The sequence below is a fragment of the Hemicordylus capensis genome, chromosome 10 (assembly GCF_027244095.1).
Source record: "Hemicordylus capensis ecotype Gifberg chromosome 10, rHemCap1.1.pri, whole genome shotgun sequence".
Taxonomy (NCBI): domain Eukaryota; kingdom Metazoa; phylum Chordata; class Lepidosauria; order Squamata; family Cordylidae; genus Hemicordylus; species Hemicordylus capensis.
Window position 1 is genome coordinate 6,294,408 of NC_069666.1, and position 21,672 is coordinate 6,316,079.

Below are 21,672 nucleotides of genomic sequence, written 5' to 3' on the forward strand. Positions count from 1 at the left end.
TCCACACCATTTTCCTGCCCCCCCCCCAAAAAAAAAGTGGGCTCCAAAGGTGCCTTTTGCTATAATGTGCCATTACAGGTTGGGGCGGTTTTCAGCACAGAGGTAAAGGGTTAAACCCTTCTTGCCTCTATGCTTTGGTCCTGATCCCTACCGGGCCCCACATGGCTGCTGTTTTGCACGAAGAACAAGCCTCTAACTAGACAAGGCACCCTTACCATTAGATTTAGTTATGGGGATGGGAGTGTTGCTCCGTGGAGGAGCATCTGCTTTGCATGCAGAAGGTCCAGGTTAAATCCCAGCATCTCCAGGTAACACTGAGAAAGACCCCTGGGTGCAGCCTGGAGAGCTGCTGCCGGTCTGTGTAGACAATACTAAGCTAGATGGACCAATGGTCTGACTCAGTATCAGGCAGCTTCCTCCTATGGTCCTAGTTTTAATTCAGAAAAACACCTTGTGTGCTTTATCAGATATTTGGGAAATGGGAAGAGTGTGTCTTCAGGCACCTGGGAAGCAGAGGAACAGCTGCCAGTTTAGAGGACGATATTTTCAGACAGGTGAGCATCTGTTTTGAGGGGAATTAAACACTGCCGCAGGTCCTCTGCAGTCTCACACCCCCTTACACCAAACCAGGCCTTCATCTTTGCATCACTGCAGACAGTGGCTCCTGGGCTGAATGCTTCCCCCTGGAATTCAGAGGAACCACATTTGGTCCCCCCTAGAAGAAGGAGCATCCAGCTGGTGGGCAGAAAGCCAGAGAGGAGGATAGGGAGGGATCCAAACAAAACAGGCCAAGCCAAACGGAGCACATTTCTTCGCCCTGATTTTCTACAGGTGCAGCTGGCCGGGTGGAGGGAGAGTTGGATGGCGACTGTGCGCACGTTTTTGATTAGGAGGGGTTAATCTGATATGAGATCATTCCATCTCACTGGAGATCAGGGGGTGGGGGTGAGCATTATATATGGATATAGTCTGCAATATGTGTTGCAATCCAGATGATCTCCTCTGAGGGTTGCACTCTGGGGAGCTGTGTGTGTGCTCATTTTAAAGGCTGTACAAGAAAGGCAAGGAAAGGGGGACTCATCTTAACTCTTTCCCAGCCTTTTCTGGCTGCATCAAGGCTTTCCAGGAGGCATGGAGAGAGAGAAAAACAAAATAAAAGCCCCCTCCCCCGGCAAAAATAAAAAATAAAAAATCCCCAAATAACAATTACCTTCATTGTTTGGAAAAAGGACTCCACAGCTGGGAGAAGTGGGACAGCTGGTGCCTCTTGGAGGAAAAGGAATTGAGGGATGAGTTTTTTGCCTTTTTTTTTTAAAACATGCTTTTCCTGCCTCCTTTCCCTTCTGGTGCTGGGGAATCTCAGGCTGATCTTACCAGACGGCTGGGAGGCAGATCCACGCTCGAACTGTTACCTGCTGCTTGTGAATTCCAGCCCAGCTCTTGCAGGCATGGACCAGTGGCTGGGCGTGGCTTGAAGGGGCCAATGAGAGCCCTCGGACAGGGATTCCTGTTGGAGGCAGACTATTCATATAGGCAGCCAGCGAGCCCTGGGAAGTTTCTGCTCGTCGCTGGACAGGCGGCTGCTGCTGCTGCTGCTGTTGTCATCACCCTCGCAAGAAGAGGCCGGGTGCAGGACGGGACTGAGGACGCTCATCATCCACACTGAGAACCATCACACACCCGCCCACACCCTGCAATGGCTGCAATCAACGGGGCCGTCGAAAATGGGCAGCCAGAGAAGAAAATGCCCCCGACGCTACCTCATCCTATTAAGAACCTCGAGATCAAATACACCAAGGTCAGAGAGGCGTGGGGTGGGCGTTCATGTCACCTTATTTTACTCACCTTTGTGTCCTGTGTCCCTCAGCAGAAGACTCTGCAGCAAAGCAGGGGTTTTGACCCAGAAATAAGTTTCTAGTCCTCAAGAGATATTTATCTTCCCTTTCCCAGATAAATGGATAGAGGGTGCATTTGCTTTGCAGGTGCTCCAGGATCAATGCCACACAAACCGTGACTCTGTGGCTTCCCATCTTATAAGCCGGTGCCGCTATCAACCAGCAGCGGAATATGCTCAGTTGCAGCTGCCGTGTGGGGCTGTGCAGCAGTTTCTAGGCTGTATTTATATAGTTTCTAGGTTGTATTTATTATTATTAAGACCTTGCTTTCAAAAAGTGAAGTCTATATCCATCTGTCTGATTTTTGAAACCTGCAGTGGGTAATATGAGTGAGCGCACCTCAGTTCTGTGCCTGGGGAAACTGAGTCTGGGAAATAGCACCTAGCCGTTGGGGCTGATCTGATGGGGTCTTCCAGATCCAGAACTAGCCACCTGGAGTCATTCACTGATGATGTACTGATCAGGTCAGGGTTCTTTTATACACATTCTGCCACTTTTCATCTTCAAGCTTAGTCTAGTTCTTCAGGCATGGGCAAAGCAGGCACATTGCTTCTGTTACCCTGGTAATCCTTTTAAAAACACACACACACAATAAATCAGTGTTGTTATCCCCATAGATGGGGAGGATTGAAGATTAGTGCTTTACACCTGCTTTGTAAGGAGAAGGTTCCATGTTCAATCCTCAGAAAGATTCCCCCCACCACCACTGTTTGAAACCCTGGTGAGCCACTGCCAGTCAGTGTAGACAGTCTAGACGGCCCAAGGGCTGCTCAACTCCGTCTCAGGCAGCTTCATATGTTCATGTCCCAGGTTGGCAGCTCACAGTTAGCCGCTGCATTGCACTGTAGACCAGCCCTCGCTTATTAAAGCCGTCTGATGTCATTGCAGAGACAGGGCATTGCCAAACAGCAGACTTCCCTGAGCCTTCCACTTCACACAAGCCCCCGCAACTCCATGGGGGTTGTTCTCCAATCCAACTCCATTGGCTAAAAAATGTGCTGCGACGAGGGCTTGGGTTCAGATCTGGTGACTCCCGGCACAATGCTGTTTCATACTTTTTCGGTCCAAGACACGGACAGTATTCCAGCAGCCTTAACCCGCAGGCTGTGCATGCCTGAGGCCGAAAGAGGAAGGCGAACTGTAACTCATTGCACAATCAAACTATCAAGCCTTGAGACGATTCAAAGCCATTTGCAAGCCTGCCGGTTACATTTTCAAATAGCTTTCTTAGAAATCTGGCCATTAGCCATGTGCAGAGGAGGAAAATTAGTCGTTCTTCACATAAGTGATTGTTTTTAAAATAATATGGAGGCGGTGCGACATCAGCTAAGGGCATGATCCCATATCCGGAGCTCAGCAGAAAGAACAGAATTGCAAGATTTAGGCCTTTTCTGTTAGTGTCTCTCTATGGTTGCAGTATCTTATACGATTAAAATAACAATAATGCTCAATACAGGTTGGATTTAAGAGCAGTCAAGATAGCTGCAATGTTAGTCTGTTCAGGGCTTTACACAAATATCCTGCTACACTGTCCACTCTCAATTAAAAAGGTATGTGCCAAATACTTTTAAATTACTAGGACTCTCAAAATTCAGAAGGAAAGATTGGGATTTAAATAGTGTGCTAACGATTTGTTGGTCCAGATGATTTGGGAGGTTTTAAGCATCCAAATGGTGAAAAGTACTGTATTATTATGATTATTTGGGATGCCTTATGAAAGGCGGTATAAAAATTGAACAATAAATTATTTCAAGCAGAAATTCAGATAAATGATGAAAATTCAGTGCTTTATTTTTCTCTGCCGGAACTTGTGTACGCTTAATTTCCAGCATGGAAAAAGGACAATTTATAAATACACTAAATGAATTACTTTTAAAGATTTTTTTAAAAAAAATCAATTTGGCTTCTACTGAAGAACTGATTGACTTATTAGTTCTAATTGCAGAGAAATCTGCATATTGCAGAATGTCAGCTGAGATGTCTTTTTGAATATCTGGAAAGAAGGACCATTTAAAAACAAAAGCAACAAGATTTCACAAATGATGTACTGAACTGGATTGTGATGACGAGCATAGTTAACTTCACATTCTTACCATGGGACGGAAATTAGTCTTTCTCTTGGGAGTCAAACTTCCAAACTGGAAGAGAAAGTGAGTTGGTGGATCTGTGCCATGTATGCAATGGCAGACCCTTCAAGATTCCTAAATCACAGATTTGTAACTTTAATGTCCTGCAAACTGAGCCTGTTCATGCTTACTCAGAAGTAAGTCCTCAAAGTTATATGGGTCTTGCTCCCAGATAAATGCCCATAGGACCTCAGCCTGGGACGTAGATCTTCGGGAAAACTATTTTCTTCCCTACGGCCTGCCTGTAAAATGGAGGCTTCTGTTTCTTTGCAGCTTCTGACTTCCTGAAGCAGTTTAGCGATGATGCTTCCACAAATACTGCTACTACAGAGTTGTTTTGATTATTGCTGTTTTTTAGCAGCTCTCTTAAAAATTCTGTACTGATGTTTATACAGAATGTCATAGTTTTCAGTCCAAAGCTCAAGACATTTATACACACACACACCACATCTACTCAGGTGTGTCCCAGTTTTTCTTACAATGAAACATTTGTAAAATACCTTGCCTTTTTTTTTTGGCCAGGCAGAGGTGCACCTAGGTAATTTTTGAGCCGGGACCTAAATGCCTTTGAAGCCCCCCCGCCCCACTCTGCTGAAAGTTAAGCATCATTTTTTAACATGTAGGTTCTTGAGGGTACAAACCATACCACCCAGGACAGACTAAAGAGGATTGTGGAGGGAGCAGGGGGTGTGGAGGCCCTGGACTTCGGCCCCAAAGTCCAGGGGTAAGAGTACCTCTGTTGCCAGGGAGCACTTATCTTCTGATTCTGGATAAAAGTGCAGTGGACTGCATGGAGAAGACCTTTTTAAAAAAATTATAGAGCTGAACCTCAGATAAAGACCCCACCCCTAGTGGGGTGCAGGGCCTGAGGCAAATTGGCCAGTGGAGCCCCTTTAATTTTAATGGGCGTTAAAAGAGCGGGGCCTGGGGCAGTCGCCCCGCTTGCCCTGCCCTACGGACAGCCCTGCGAGAGGCAAAATAATCCAGATGTCAGCCCTATGGTGATACAAATATAATAGATTAGATTATTTGTTTTCCATTCTTTTGATTTGTGGTGTGAGATGGACTATTTCACTTTGCCTAATAGTAGGTCCAGTTTTGACTCTAGAGTGTGCTCATGTGAGTGAACTGGTTTCTTGGAAGTGGGTGGGTCAAAATTAAGAGCAAGACTGCAGTATTTAAGCAGAGGCTAATTTTTGCTTTTTAAAACACTTTCTTTAATTAGACCTGAATAAAAAAACAATTAATATAGTTCTTTTTTTTAATGCATCTTAAACTAGATGTAATCAAAAGTAAATTTTCAGTCAAATTACATAAGAACAGCCCTGCTGGATCAGGCTCAAGGCCTCTCTAGTCCAGCATCCTGTTTCACACAGTGACCCACCAGATGTCTCTGAGAAGCCTACAGGCAAGAGGTGAGAGCCTGCCCTTTCTCCTGCTGTTGCTCCCCTGCAGCTGATATGTAAAGGCATCTTGCCTCTAATTTGAATTGATCTAATTGAATCGATCAATTAACTTGATGGATTAAACTGGCTAAGAACTATGTACTCTACTAAGATTTATTGACTTAAGAGTCAGCCTGCTTTAACTTAGGTTAATTGCATTACACTATGTTTCATAAAAGCCAAAGTTCCATACTGGTAAGTTCCATCCAAGTAGCGTTGTAAAATATTTACAGATGAATGACCTTACAGCAGAGATGTTGGGGAGAATAGACTGTTGGCATGAAAGATTAGAAGAAGAGCGTTCTTGAGGTGTTGGGGAGCAAATTTAATATTTTGAAATGAAACGAATTTTTCGGAGTCAATTGTAAAAACAGTGATTTTGAATAATTTAGTAGTATATGGAATTCTTTGTATTTTGATATTTGTCTATAATGCCACTTTTGCAGATCTTTAAAATTAATTTCACTGTCCTCTGTATTAATTTCATCTGGCCTTGTCACAGGTATTTTCACAGTTGCATTTATAATAAAGGTTTTCCACCCAGAATACAACAGACTAAATGCTTCATCATAACAGACTGGTTTGTAAGATCTGTTGTCACCCTTACCTTCAGTGACTTCTAGCAACATGCATCCTAAGTTCTTATTATTTATTATCCATATTCCATATTTACATGAGGTTTTTGCTGTTCTCCCATTCAAGGGACTGATATTACTGCATCTGGTACTCCTAGGAGAATTGCTAAGTCCCCTCTATCCCACTTGGAAGATTGATTATTTTCAACTTTGCTTTCAAATGACAGACGACTCAAAAATCACTGTGCATCTTGGTGGTCTCAAGAAGCAATGAGTCGCTTTAGGCACTGAATTCTCCAAGGGGGTAAATTAGGGGTGAGAGGAAGTGAACAGTTCCATTCTGTAATTGTTCTGAGATCGCCATGTGGCTGGATTCTGTCCCAGTTGAGTTCTGCTAGGAAATCTGGATCCTGGAATATCTGAATGACACAAAGAGACTGCAGGACTGAAAATGGCTTGTGGAGGGGCAAGCAGCAATGCCATGCAGAAGAAAGACCCTTGGGGCAAGAATCTTCAGCTGCGGGTGGCTGTCTGACCCCCCCCATGCACCAATCTCATGATTGAAATCTGGGTAGTAGAGCCCGGGCGTGCCCCCGATCGATGGTTGTGTAAACGCAAACGTCAGTGTAGGAGGACGGGAGGCAGGAGCTGGGTATGATGGGCATGCTCATCAGCATTTCTCGGTGGGTGAAAAGCGGACATACCCAGCTCCCGCCCCCCACATAATCGCCCTCCTACCTTGAAGTTTGTGTTTAGATGACCATTGATTGGAAGTGCATCTGGCTGTCTTACCCTGGCTGAGCACTCCACCCACCCTGTTTAGTGTTGTGTGGACAAGTCCCTGGTGTGTTTGAGAGTGCACAAGCCACTGTAAATTGCCCTACTGAACTTGCTGGGGCTATGGATGTCTCTTTTGTATTGCAATTGCATAACTGGAGTCGGCAGCTGCAGCCCAGAAACTGAATTCTGGGGGGAAACTGGATTCCAGTCTGCCCAGTTCTGACCTGGGCGCTTGGAGGACATTTCTGGGACAGTGAGCTCAGGTTGCTCTAAATGTCCACAATGAGGCTGAGGTGGGGGCAGTGCAACTAGATGATGAAGTGTGTCTGGATCATGCAGCAATGATTCTTCCAGAAGATATTCCAAGTTTGTGTCTCACCATACAGATGCATTCCATTTCGGGGTGTCTTGCCTGCTCCATCTGGACTGGGTGAGAGTCTCTCCCAACTGACTTGCAGACTTCCATATGCATACGATTTCCCCTTGCAATATTTATTTATATTTATATACCACTCTTCATCCGAAGACCCCAGGGCAGTTAACAACAAGTTTAAAACAATAAAATTCGATAAAACAAATGTAAAAACAAGATAAAACAACACAACTCAATTAAAAAACAGAACTAAACATAGCTTAAAAATTCAAAAGAGCATTTAAAAATATCCACATGATGACTAGAATAAAAAAATTTTTTGCTCTCCAGTTAGTTCAATCGAAATTCAAATTTCTTTATTATGGTCTTTCACCAGCAAAACTCTCCAGTTCATAGCTCAGAGCGGTGAAGAATAGTACTATAAAATGCAATATTAAAATTAAGCATCAGACAATCAAACACAAAAGAATTGAAGGGAAACCAGCTCAGAAAAACCAAAAAGGCCGTGTAATGGATGGCAAAACGATCCCAAATTGAAAACTGTTATTTCCATGGTGGGTGAGCAGAGTTCCCCACACATTAGGTTTTTGAAAGACGTTTATTCCACACTTACACTCCCATTCTAAATGTGTTTTCTCTGAAGTAAGTCCTGTTGCGTTTGGTGGAATTAGCTTTCAAGTAACGCTGCTTAGGAGTGTGGCCTTATTTTAATTTCCAGTACTTCAGTCTGTGATTTCCAGAAGCTGGCAGAAACATGTGCATATGTGTGTGTTCCATCTGACTAGCGAATGATAATGGAATGGGTTGTAATTTTTTTAAAAAGACAGAGTATGTAGAAAGTGCCTTCAGGTAACGTAGGGGTTCCAGCAATGAGGACAGTGAATTACCCATCTGTGGGTCCCACCCCTGTGGTGCTGTATATATGTAAAGGTAATGAGCAGTTCTTTGAATTGTGCCCAGAAAGAGTTCTACCTGTTCTGGTCCTGTGTTGAGTTCTATGAAGGATGTAACATTGACATAACTATGTCAACATTAAGAAGGATGTAATATTGATATAACTCCCTCGTAAATGTGCATAGGATTTCAGCTATGAAATGGTTCAGTTGAGAACAGTTCTCATCGCAGTGGTAAAACCTGTTTCTGGGCTGCACTGCTTCAGAAGGCAGGTGGGGACACGCATGATGGAATGTACCTCGGTACAGGAAGAATTCCCTGCATATTGAAAACCAGCATGTCAGGGAGAAAGGTTTCCCCTAACTGCTATGTAAAAAGCAGTATATAAGTGATGCAGCGGGGAAATGCTTGACTAACAAGCAGAAGGTTGCCAGTTCAAATCCCTGCTGGAACTATCTCGGGCAGCAGCGATATAGGAAGATGCTGCAAGGCATCATCTCATACGGGGTGGGAGGAGGCAATGGTAAACCTCTCCTGTATTCTACCAATACATGAATACACCAGGGCTCTGTGGGTGCCTGGAGTCGAAAACAAATTGACGGCACACTTTACCTTTAGTAGTAATAAACTGCTTTGTACACTTTTAATTGAAAAACAGTATTTAAGTATTCCAAAACATTTTAAGAAGGTAGCATTTCTGATTCTTCTTGTAATGCGCATCTTCCTTTTTCTCTTAGATTTTTATTAACAATGAGTGGCATGAATCAAAGAGTGGAAAGAAATTCCCTACCTACAACCCTTCAAAGCCTGACAAGATTTGTGATGTGGAGGAAGGCGACAAGGTCTGTTTTTGATCTGGTTTCTGATAACTACACCAGGAGGTTTTCCACACCCAGCTTTTAGCCTGCATGTTCTCCGGAATGGAGATCACCTGTATGCTTGCAAGTTTCAGTTTCTCTCCATGGCATCTCCAAGATAGGGCCGAGAGAGATGTCTGCCTGCAACCTTTGAGAAGCCGTAGCCAGTCTGTGTAGACGATACTGAACTAGATGGACCAAGGGTCTGACTTGGTATAAGGCAGCTTCCTATGCTCCTACTTGCATGCTTGTTGCCACATGACTCAATGGAACCAGCCAGAAAATATCCAAACTGGCCCTGTGTGTCACCTTACGCTTTTCTCCAGGGAGTTTAAGGAAGCATGGATAGGTGTTTTTCCGTTTTATCCTCACAAGAGCCCCACAAGGTAAGCTTGGCCAAAAGTGGGAGAGTGAATAGTTAGCTCAAGAGCCTCCTGTGCATTTCACATCCTCATGGTATGACCTCTGGTCCGAACCTGGCACTCCCCCCCCACTTTCCACTTGCTCTCTTGTAAGCACACATTCCATGATCTTAAAAACAGGAAGATAAGAAATTCCTTATCCCAGCACAGACCATTGGTTTATCTAGCTCAGTATTGTCTCCGCTGACTGGGCAGTGACTCTCTAAGGAGTTGTTTCCAGCTTAATGAGGAGAAAGGTGTGGAGAATGTTGATGGAGAGAAATTTTTCTCCCTCTCACATAGCGCTTGAACCAGGGGTCATCCCTTGATTGCCAAGATATTTAGGACCAACATAGGAAGCTGTCAATCAACTTGTGGAATTCTCTGCCACAAGATGTGGTGACAGCCAACAAGCTGGATGGCTTTAAGATGGGTCTAGGTAACTTCATGGAGGAGAGGTCTATCAATGGCTACTAGTTGGAGGGCAATAGGCCACCTCCAGCCTCCAAGGCAGGATGCCTCTGAGTACCAGTTGCAGGGGAGTCACAGCAGGAGAAGGGGCATGCCCTCAGCTCCTGTCTGTGGGCTTCTCAGTAGTATCTGGTGGGCCACTGTGTGAAACAGGATGCTGGACTAGCTGGGCCTTCTTGGGCCTATGGCTATGGCCCCATTTCCATCCATTTAGAGCTTAAGTTAATAGGAACATAGAAAGCTGTCTTAACACTGAGTCAAACCCTTGGTCTATCAAGGGCAGTATTACCTATGCCGATTGGTAGCAGTTCCCCAAGGTTCCAGGCAGGAGATGCCAGGAATTGAACCTGGGACCTTCTGCATGCAAGCATGCCAATGCTCTTCCAATGAGCTATGACCTCATCCCCTAAGTGGAATATCTTATGGTCACCCATCCAAATGCAAACTGGGGCAGATCCTGCTTAGCAAAGGGGGTAATCCATGCTCGCTACCACAAGACCGGTCAACTTAAGTGGCGCAGCAAGGAAATGCTTGACTAACAAGCAGAAGTTTGCTGGTTCAAATCCCCGCTGGTACTCTATCGGTCAGCAGTGATCTAGGAAGATGCTGAGAGGAGAGCTGGTCTTGTGGTAGCAAGCATGATTTCCCCCTATAGCTAAGCAGGGTCTGCCCTGGTTGCATATGAATGGGAGACTTGATGTGTGAGCACTACAAGATATTCCCCTCAGGGAATGAAGCCGCTCTGGGAAGAGCAGAAGGTTTCATGTTCCCTTCCTGGCTTCTCCAAGAAAGGGCTGAGAGAGATTCCTGCTTGCAACCTTGGAGAAGCTGCTGCCAGTCTGTGAAGACAATACTGAGTAGATAGACCAATGGTCTGACTCAGTATATGGCAGTTTCCTATGTTCCTAAGGCATCATTGCATAATGCGCGGGAGGAGGCAATGGTCAACCCCTCCTGTATTCCACCAAATACAACCACAGGGCTCTGTGGGTGCCAGGAGTCGAAATCAGCTTGAAGGCACACTTACCACAAGACCAGCCCTCCTTTCATAGAGAGACAAATACCTAGATTAAACTTATACATAAAGCTGCTCTCCTCCCCCCCGCCCCGCCGCACTTGATCTTTGCCTGATGACAGCTGGGATGGATCTCGTTCTCCTTCCTCCCCTCTCCAGCCCCCAAATTCCCATTGCACATTACGCCCCTGCATTGCAACATCCATGTAACGTAAGACTGATTAAGAGCTGGGTGGATTAAGAATGGAATTTCAGCCTTGCCCCTAGAGTTTCCTTGTTCTTGCGGATTTCAGTTTGGACCTCTTTGCATATTGTTCTTGTAACCGAGAGTTTGCTGGGGCCTGGCCTGCCATTTCCACCGAGAGGCTTCTGCCAAGTTTTGCCACTTGCGTAATATTGACTGTGCACCATCCCGGACCACGTGGAGGTATTTTTAGATGACTTTCTGGGAGATGCAAAGATCAAACCTGACCTCCGGATTGGTTCAGAGTTGCTAGGTACTTTAAAGAGCATCCAGGGTCAAAGTCCACAGCCCCACTTTTGATCATCAAACTCAATCATACCCCCCATGTGGATGATTACATTTTTAAAAAAAGTTTCTAATATTATAATCCAGCACCTTTGCAGGGGGCAGCAGCGGCAGCAGAGACCTGGATGAGGCCAGGAGATCTTTCCTCCTCCTCCTCCAATTTATATACCATTTGTCAACAAAGTTTCCAAAGCCGTTTAAATAGAAAAATAAAAAATACAGAAATAAGCTGGTTCCCTGTCCCCAAAGAGCTTACAATCTAAAAAAGAAACATGAGGTAAACACCAGCAACAACCACTGGAACAACCACCGCTGGGGTTGGATAGGGCCAATTGCTCTCTCCCTGCTAAGTACAAGAGGACCACCACTTTGAAAGGTGCCTCTTTGCTCAGTCAGCAGGGGCCATGTTCTCTCCCATGTTCTGTGCAGATATACTTCCATTGCTGCACTTCCTTTCTGGAAGAGATAGTGAAGGAGGGAGGTGGCGGATGAGATCTGGGACTCTGAGCAACTTCACTGGGGACCCATGTCCCATGGACCACCCGCAAATAATGCCCTTGGTTCAGACAATGCTTTGACCAGCCCCCTTTAATCAAGTGAGGGCAGACGTGCACCTAGGTAATTTTGTAGCCTGGACCTAAAGGCCTTTTGAGCCCACACCCCCGCAAATTAAGCTTTGAGGCTGGAGGTGGCCCTCCGACTAGTAGCCATTGATAGACCTCTCCTCCATGAAGTTATCCAAGCCCCTCTTAAAGCCATCCAGGTGGTTGGCTGTCACCACGTCTTGTGGCAGAGAATTCCACAAGTTGGCTGTTCGTTGTGTGAAAAAATACTTCCGTTTGCTGATCCCAAATTTCCCGGCAATCAACTTCATGGGAGAACCCAAGGTTGGGAACTCTCACCTTATATAATCGAATAAAAACAAACGTTCCTCATCTTATAGAAATATTTTAATACTTGAGAATAACTGAAAATGCCAGCACTCTCCCAAGCCTAGTACCTCAGGTGGTCACCTGAGTATCCACCCCTAAATGTGGCCCAAACTGGCCATGCTTTGTCTTGGACACATATCTAGGGTTTTCCACTTGAAGAATAGTTAGGTAGGTGTTTCTACAATCCTCTGCTGCCCCGTAATCTGAAGGGTGACCCGATCTTTTTCAGTTTATGGTTCTCTGTCTTATTTTTAAGCCTGATGTGGATAAAGCCGTGGAGGCAGCAAGAACCGCCTTCCAACGAGGGTCTTTATGGAGACAAATGGATGCCGTGAGCCGGGGAAGGCTGCTGAGCAAACTGGCTGATCTCATCGAGCGCGACAGAGTGGTCTTGGCAGTAAGTGAAATTGGCATGCCGGTGGGAATGGGAGGCTGGCTGGTGAGTGGGGCGAGCAAGCCGGAAACTGTTGGTGGGTTCTATTTAGGGCGGGAGACAGGGGCCGTCTACTCTGGAGTAGACCTGTAAAAGGTCCATGCCTGGCAGGCAGGTTCTGTGCAATGGGTGCTTTTAGCTTCCTTCCTGTTCCAGCAAACAAAATCTAGAGTTTTAAGAAAGGAGGGGGTGGAATTGACGTGGCATTAGCTGCCTGGAAGAAGCCAGCCAATTAAAATCCACAATAGTGGACTGTTTTAAAAGTTAGTTCCTCTCTGATTATGAATGACGATATATTAGGCACTGTTTCACAGAGTACCTTTGGAATTTCATCTGGACCAGGCAGGTCATATTTGGTGTAATTGTGTTAGGGGTGTGCATGGAACTGTTCTGGGTAGTTTGGTTTAAATTTGAACTGAATTCAAACCAAACTGCTGGTCCCTAGACCACTTGGTTTGAACGGGCTGGTGATTCGGTTCCTGCACTCAAACCAGATCGAACCGGTTCAGCCTGGTTCGAGATGCTTGTAAAAGGGAATCTGGTAAGGCCAACTTATCAGCTGGAGGCGTCTCTTGCTTTTTCTGCTAATAGACATTCTGGTGGGGATTAGACTAAAAGAAAGCATCACCTCTGGCAAAACACATATGCCAGTGCACCCGGATGATTTCTATGTTAGCTATCTTAAATTACTTATGCAGTTGCCCTGAGCCATTTTTGGAAGGGCGATATAGAAATCAAATAAATAAATAATTGAAATTTGAAGTAAGAGTGTATCTGTATAGCTGGATTCTATAAGGTTTATGAATAGCTGGATTAGCTATTGTTACTGATGGAGCTGTATGTATATATTTATCTGGTCAGTGACCATAAATAAACTGAACATATGCCAATGTATGGACGAAACATACAACTAGGTCACGAGTTCTTAATCTGGGGCCATGAGGTAGATCCAGGTAATCTGTGAGAAATCTTAATTTGCTTCCTGGTGAGTCAACATAAAGTTCTTGACAATAACTATCCTGAGTCATCCTCGGGGGTGGGGGTGGGAGTTGGGGGCAGTGGTGATCTAATTTTTACTGGAGTCTTGTGAAAATATATAAAGGGAGTGGGGATCCATGGGTCATATCTGAAGGTCTGTAGGTGCAAAAAGGTTAAGAACTCCTGGGCTTCGGAATGTCTGAGGGCACCCAAAACTTCTTGCTTTCCCCCCAGACCTTGGAAACGATGGACACAGGGAAGCCTTTTCTCCAAGCTTTCTTCATTGACCTGGAAGGCTGCATAAAGACTCTCCGATACTATGCTGGGTGGTCCGATAAAGTCCAGGGGAAGACGATCCCTGTGGGTAAGCCGGGGTTGGAGCTGTTGACTAGTCTGTGTGCCGTTTCATTGGAAGAAGCCCGCTAATGATGCTGCAAGTCCTGCTAAACCAGACGGGGGCAATCATTTGGTCAGCTCTGACTAAAATGCTAAGAAACGACTCAGTTCTTGTGCTGAACTTCTAGGCCTCAGGGAGATCATGAGAGAGAGAGAGATGGAAAGAGTCAGTGGCCAAAAATACTCAAGCCTTATAGGAACAAAGGAAGATGCCTCATTCTGAAGCTTTTCTGACGATCGCTGAAAACTGGGCTCGGGGAACCCAGCCCGGTTCTCAGTGATGGTCAGAACCACTGGGCTCGGTGGTTCCACGGTGGCTAGCCCGCCTGACAACCCCTCCTCTTAAATGAGGTTGGTTTTTTCTGCTCGTGCGTCGGCTGCGGCTGCTTGCAGCCACAGCTGGCGCACTCGGGGTGGGGGGTCACCAGGAAGGCACCATGCACTCACAACTGCTCGCTGAGTCGGATCCCTGGTCCATCTAGCTCAGTGTTGTCTAACCTGATTGGCAGTGGCTTCTTCAAGGTTTCAGACAGGAGTCTTTCCCAGCCCTGCCTGGATTACGAAGTCTAATCCAGGTTCTTTTTAGAGCAGGGGTTCTCAACGTTGGGTCCTCAGATGTTTATTGGACTTCGGCTCCCATAATCTCCCCTACTAAAGGCTACTAGGGCTGGGGATTATGGGAGTTGAAGTCCAATAACATCTGGGGACCCAACATTGAGAATCCCTGCTTTAGAGCATCCCCCCCATTTTTTTTTTTTTGGCCAGTACAGATTTTCAAAACACCTTCCTATAGTTCGACTTGATGCCCTTTGTGGGCATCATGCCACCAAATATGTGAATCACTTTTTAAAAAAATTAAATCTCTTTATTAAAACAAATTTGCAACGCTAAACAGCATTGATCGGGGTTTGATTGTATTAGGTTTTGCTGTTTGTGTCTGGATCAAATACGTGAATCACTTGAAGGCTTAAAAGCACAATTCTGCCAGGCTCTCTGCAAGAGGTTTCCCCACATGCCACTTATTTGGTTTCCTCCCACAAGGTGATGATTCATATCCAAACCATCGTTGGAACATCACTGACATTCTCCTTCTCAAAATATTTTGCAGATGAAAATTTTGTCTGCTTCACCAGACATGAGCCGGTGGGAGTTTGTGGGGCCATAACACCGGTGAGTATTGCGCTGCTTGCGTTTCTGGTATGCCCTGAATGCATGAAGCGGCCTTCTGCTGAGTCAGACCCTCTTTGCACCTGGCACAGTATTGTCCACACTGACTGGCAACGGGTTTCAGACAAGGGTCTTTCCCAGCCCTGCCTGGAGTTTCCAGGGATCGAACATGGGACCCTCTACATCCAAAGCGGGGCTCTACCACTGAGCCACAGCCCCTTCGTGAACACGGGAAGCTGCCTGCTACTGATTCAGACCATTGGCCAATTGAGCTTCAAATTGTCAACACTGACTGGCAGCGGCTCTCCAGTTTCAGACAGGAGTCTTTCCCCATCCTTCCTAGAGAGGCTGCCAGGGATTGAACCTGGGTCCTGACCTTTAACCCCTCCCCAGCTATGATCTTGCATGAGAAGATGACCCAGTCTCCATCCTATTGAGGTCTCCACTCTTGCAACTCATCCTCTCCAGCTTCCCCTTGAATCAGGAAATGTGGGGGCCTGGATGCATCCTGTGTGGAAGGGGTGGGATCCAATCTGGATCTGGTCCTGGGCCAGGACAAAAGGGTTTCCACACCCCACCCTGAGATCCCATTCCCAGTTGGACCCTGTGCATGCTATTTTATGCAGAAGAACGTAGGAAACTGCCTTATACAGAGTCAGACCATTGTTCCATCTCATTCAATATTGCCTACACTGGCTGGCAGCATCTCTCCAAGGTTTCAGGCAGGACTGTCTTCCAGCCCTACTAGGAGGTATTGCCAGAGACTGAACCTGGGACGTTCTGCATATTCTCTACCACTGAGCTATGGCCTTATCCCCTAAGGGGAATATCTTACAGCAGACAGTGCTCACAAGTAGACCCCCATCCAAAAGCAAACCAAGATGAGCCCTGCTTAGCACAGGGCACAGCTCATGCCCACAACTGCAAAACTGGCTCTCCACCAGGAGAATGCAGCCATACAACTGCATGGCACATCGCAAGCCAGAGGCTGCCAGTTCGAATCCCCTCTGGTATGTTTCCCTGACTATGGGAAACACCTATATTGGGCAGCAACAATATAAGATGCTGAAAGGCATCATCTCATACTGCACAGGAGGAAGCAATGGTAAACCCCTCCTGTATTCTACCAAAGACAACCACAGGGCTCTGTGGGCACCAGGAGTCGACACCGACTCAATGGCACACATCATCATCATCATCATCATCATCATTATTATTATTATTATTATTACATTTATATCCCGCTCTTCCTCCAAGGAGCCCAGAGTGGTGTACTACATACTTAAGTTTCTTTCGCAACAACCCTGTGAAGTAGGCTAGGTTGAGAGAGAAGTGACTGGCCCAGAGTCACCCAGCTAGTATTATGGCTGAATGGGGATTTGAACTCGGGTCTCCCCGGTCCTAGTCCAGCACTCTAACCACTACACCACGCTGGCTCTCTTTACCTTTACAGTGGAGTTAGTGGTATAGGAAGGTACAGCTACCACTCCCTTGCTTCTTGAGAGAGAGAGAGGCTACTGAATGCCTAAAACTTTCGAAAGAATCCCCACACAAGTAGATGAACTGCTTTTTCCGCATTGGGGAAATTCCTAGTTAATTGCCCCACAGCAGAGACTTCAGTGTGGTTGGGCCGCTACGCTGCTGCTTACTTGATATAATGGTTAATCCAGCATATCATGGACCATTATGTTGATTACGCTGCAGGGGAAGATCGCCACCAGCAATTAACTCTGCTTAATCTACAACAGGTATTTTAATTGGCAAAAGATTATTGTAACTAGGCTGAGAATGTTTACACAGCTGTTAGAATAAAATACCACTCTGGGATATTTCCTTACCACTGCTGGGATGTGGCCAGCATCGTGTTAGACTAGACGAGGGTTGACATCTGATGTCTGTAGGAAAATAGAAATGCAATGTTTTATTTGGGTGGGGACTGTACTGAGAGCAAACGTACTTTTGTTCTTCTGTGGCCAATTGATGAGCCTTATACGTGCAAACATGTGTTCCACTCATTAGCTATGGCAGCTTCCCAAGGAATTTAGAATTCTGTGCTTCAGAAAAAACAACCCCCCAAAGTCCAGTTGCCATGAATTAGTACCCAGCCTCCTTTGTGTTTTGCTAAGGAGGAGTCCCCAAAATATTCTGGAACAGTCCTTTTTTTGCTGAACATCTTCTCACACGGTTGATCTGTTCTTCTACCCATAACTTCTGCATGTAAGTGCAATCCAGTCTCACAAAATTGGAAAGATCTGCTCTACCCGCCCCAGATAAATCTTTCTAGAGTGGCTGTTCTGTGGCCCTGTCTTCTCAATATTGTAGACATATTTGTTCTTGACTGGACTCTACTAGTCATTGCTGCTATAGTTCTATTTGCTACCTCTATTTGAGGTAGGCAGCAGTACAGTGGCACCTAGGGGCAGAATTAAGTATTACAACACCAAAGAAAGAAGGCAACAACTCTTGTGTTGGGCCTAGAAAAGCTTGTTTTTTAAAGCCAAACCCATAGATATCTGCTATCTTAAATTTGGGTAACAAATATTGTGTATAGAAAGTACAGCAGAGACTGCCAATGCTATTCAGTTGTGATAACTACAAATTTGCATACTTGGGAGAAATTGCAAGCTATCTGCATTTCCAAAAAGACAGACCCATGGTCATGCTGCTGAAATGGTAGCAATGCCATTGTAACATGGATGAATGTCCTACTCTTCTCTTTCAGTGGAACTTTCCATTGCTTATGCTGATTTGGAAGATGGCACCAGCCCTGTGCTGCGGGAACACGTTAGTAGTCAAACCAGCTGAGCAGACACCCCTCACATCACTGTATATTGGCTCTTTAATAAAGGAGGTAGGTCAATGTAGAAGCCAGCCCGGGGATCTTAAGTCATTGACTTGATTGGGTACAAGAGAGTATTGGGGCACTGCCCTGGAATCGCAAGTGAATGAGTGTTGGCCCTGGACACTACAGGTCAAATGAGAAGTTAGAGGGAAGAGTGCATCATTAAGAAGTATACTTAATTAGAGATGTGAAAAAACTGGGGCGGGGGGCAGTTCTTGGGGTTGGGGGGGCAGGGTGTTTCCCCCTAGTTTCCCCCCGCTAGGTCTCCACATCTCTATGCTTAATGTTAGTAGCCTTGGAGGGTGTCTAATATTGACATAGGGCATCACATCAGCCACTGGAGTTTACTTCTGAATAAGCATGCATAAGATTGCATTGCAGAACCACACTGCAGATATGCCCGGCTTCTGGTTATTCCGACTCCAGATTAAAATACTTTAATTGACTTTTTAGGCGGGCTTCCCTCCGGGCGTGGTGAACATCGTACCAGGATACGGCCCTACTGCTGGGGCTGCAATTTCTACCCATCCAAATGTCGACAAAATAGCGTTTACGGGATCAACAGAGGTAGGCGACTTCACACTTGCTTTCATTCCTCTTCATGCCCTTCTCCCCCACTGCAAACCCTCACTTGGCGAACTCTGTAAAATCAGCAAACAAATTGTGTGAGTTTGCCTTCTCTGGAAAAGTCCAGACGAGCATACTTTGCGGATGTTCTGATATCTTGTTCAGGTTGGCGATATGGCTGGGGATAAGCAGATATGGATTACTGTATTTTGGGGTGTGTCTATATAATAATCTTACACGTTTATTTAGTAGCTTTGCATTTAAAAGGTTGCCCCACTTCTGATTCGGTCCATCAGCTGCTGGTGGGCATCTCCCTTAACCTTCCACCTGTGATCTTGGATGATTCATTCACACATGCAAGCTACCACTTGATGGCTGTGGCCATCAAGCAGTTGAACCTCCATATGTGAATCTGAACTGGCCCCTGGCTCCAGAATTTCAGGGCAGTTTCTGCTGTGTGTGGTTTGCTTTCTCAAGTGCAGCCGTGTGCTGCTTTTCAGAAAGCTTAGTCCAGCTCTGCATGCAGTGATTGTGCTTGAAGACTTCATATCCGCTCTGGCCGCTGCTAGCTCCTCTCTTGTGGCATTCCCCGGATGCTTGATGTGACCTTGCATAATTATGATAAATTGCTATTGGCATCAAAGGTCTTCCTAGAATGTCTAACAGCCGGACATTGGGAAATCTCGGTGTGCCATAGCACCACCTACTGGCTGAACCCGGCATGTCTGTTCCTACTTCTTGTTGGGAAAGATGAGTGTTTGGGTTGGAGGAAAGCAGGTGCGGAAGGCATATAGCAGGAGGAGAGTGACTTCTTTCAATCTCTGAGCCAGGCTGGGTGAAAAACAGTAACAGGCAGGAGAGGACCCAGCAAAGGACGGTAGCGGGGGAGAATTGCTGGGTGGAGGGAGGGTTAAGCCCCCTTTTCCATCTGCTTACTTTCCCTGCACTCTTCTTCCTCTCCTTGGTATGTATGTTGCAAGGAAAAACTCGCGTTCCCCTTTTAACGTATAGTTCTGTTCTTCAAGACATTTGTGACAGAAATCTTTAAAGCTCTGTTGATTACGCCAGTTTACAAGTATGAGTGCTGTCTGCAGCCTACTGCGAAGCTAGGACCGTGCCGCCTTCCTCCAAGATCCCTGGGAACAACGCCACCCGTTTCTGTGTTAGAAAGTTGAATTCTGGTATACGTTTCCACCTGATGGTATGCCCATTATAGCGTTGGATCTTTGTTCCCGACACAGGTTGGAAAGTTGATCAAGGAAGCCGCTTCAAAAAGTAACCTCAAGAGAGTGACGCTAGAGCTGGGGGGAAAGAACCCTTGTATTGTCTGCGCAGATGCTGACTGTGAGTGTGTGTGGTGGGGGAGGCAGAAGTGGGTTGGATCTGAAATTTTAGCTTTCACCACGGTAATGGCAGGCCATGGAAGCAGGAGCGATGCTGGTCTTGGGAGGGAACCTCAAAAGCGGACATCAAAAACCATGTGAGCGCACGCACGTGCGCACGCCTTAGAGGGAACACTGGTCCCAACCCAGTTTCTGCCATACTTGCTATATTGCCCCTTGCTAGCAACAGCCTCTGCTCTGGGGCCTGTATTGTTATGAAACCATGCCAGTTTCTCACAAGACCCCAGTTCATAGTAACGATACTTCCTTTTGCGTCTCCCTTCCCTTCCCGGGCCGCTTTTAGTGGACTTGGCTGTAGACTGTGCACACCAAGGAGTCTTCTTCAACCAGGGCCAGTGCTGCACAGCTGCCTCTCGGGTCTTTGTGGAAGAGCCGGTCTACCCGGAATTTGTCCGGCGCAGCGTGGAATATGCCAAGAAGCGGCTGGTGGGGGACCCATTTGACGCCAAGACCGAGCAAGGGCCACAGGTAAGCTGACACATGTATTATTATTATTATTATTATTATTAATAATTCGATTTCTATACCGCCCTTCCAAAAATGGCTCACGGCAGTTTACAAAGTGTGCAGGTACCCTTCCCAGAGTGGCCCCATCCCCTAGGGAGAATATCTGACAGTGCTCTCACATGTAGTCTCCCATTCAAATGTAAACCAGGGTGGACCCTGCTTAGCAAAGGGGGTTATGTCTGAGGGCTTATAGGCCATCTCCAGCCTCAGAGGCACAATGCCTTGAAATACCAGTTTCAGGGGAGCAGCAGCAGGAGAGGGCGTGCCCTCCACTCCTGCCTGTGGGCTTCTCAGCAGTATCTGGTAGGCCACTGTGTGAAACAGGATGCTGGACTAGATGGACCCTGGGCCTGATCCAGCAGGGCTGTTCTGGTGTTGTGACAATTCATGCTTGCTACCACAAGAACTCTCCTTTCCTAAGTCCTTGCTTGAATTCCTGGAGAGCGTCTACGGATACAGCACAGTGGAGGGAAAGCTTTGGGAGGCTGAGAGAGAGGGAAAGATGTCCCTCTTTTCCTGCCCTGCACATGCAATCCTATCTGAGATTGTTGGCATGAGATTACTTTATCCTGTGTTATCCTCAGCGTTCAGTAGGGGGTGCTCTTCTATTACAATCTAACACTTTGAGAGTCCACTCACAGGACAGCTGAAAGATTTTACTGTTAAGTGTACATTCTTTTGCATTGCGACAGATTGACCAAAAGCAATTTGACAAAATCTTGGAGCTGATAGAAAGTGGGAAGAAAGAAGGGGCCAAGCTGGAGTGTGGCGGCTTAGCCGTCGGAGACCGAGGCCTCTTCATCAAGCCCACCGTTTTCTCTGAGGTCACAGACAACATGCGGATTGCCAAAGAGGAGGTACAGTACTCACGCCTGGAAGACCTAAGGCAATGTGTACATATACTGGCACGAAACCATGGAATCCTAAAATGGATGTCTCGCCATGGGATGTGGTGATGGCCACCAGCTTGGATGGCTTTCAAAGGGGCTTAGACAAATTCATGCTGGTCAGGTCTATCAGTGGCTACTATTCTGGTGGCTGTGGGCCACCTTCAGCCTCAGAGGCAAGATGCCACTAAATAACAGT

At 46.2% G+C, this 21,672-nt stretch overlaps 1 protein-coding gene across 9 annotated transcripts in view; it reads left to right on the plus strand.

The window, feature by feature from the left end:
• ALDH1A3 (aldehyde dehydrogenase 1 family member A3) overlaps positions 1-21,672 on the plus strand; it is an 89,644-nt gene that overhangs the window by 62,283 nt on the left and 5,689 nt on the right. For 4 of the 9 annotated variants that reach the window (XM_053273062.1, XM_053273063.1, XM_053273065.1 and 1 more), the window contains 11 exons: positions 468-554; positions 1,364-1,798; positions 8,826-8,930; positions 12,550-12,690; positions 13,939-14,068; positions 15,209-15,270; positions 17,990-18,118; positions 18,563-18,676; positions 19,918-20,020; positions 20,363-20,547; positions 21,279-21,443. In XM_053273062.1, coding sequence (XP_053129037.1) covers positions 1,697-1,798; positions 8,826-8,930; positions 12,550-12,690; positions 13,939-14,068; positions 15,209-15,270; positions 17,990-18,118; positions 18,563-18,676; positions 19,918-20,020; positions 20,363-20,547; positions 21,279-21,443 — 1,236 coding nt within the window. In that variant the 5' untranslated portion in view covers positions 468-554; positions 1,364-1,696. Of the gene's footprint in view, positions 1-467; positions 555-1,363; positions 1,799-8,825; positions 8,931-8,999; positions 9,332-12,549; positions 12,691-13,938; positions 14,069-15,208; positions 15,271-17,989; positions 18,119-18,562; positions 18,677-19,917; positions 20,021-20,362; positions 20,548-21,278; positions 21,444-21,672 lie in introns of those variants that run through there. The other 5 variants (XM_053273068.1, XM_053273070.1, XM_053273071.1 and 2 more) reach the window with 3 other exon arrangements.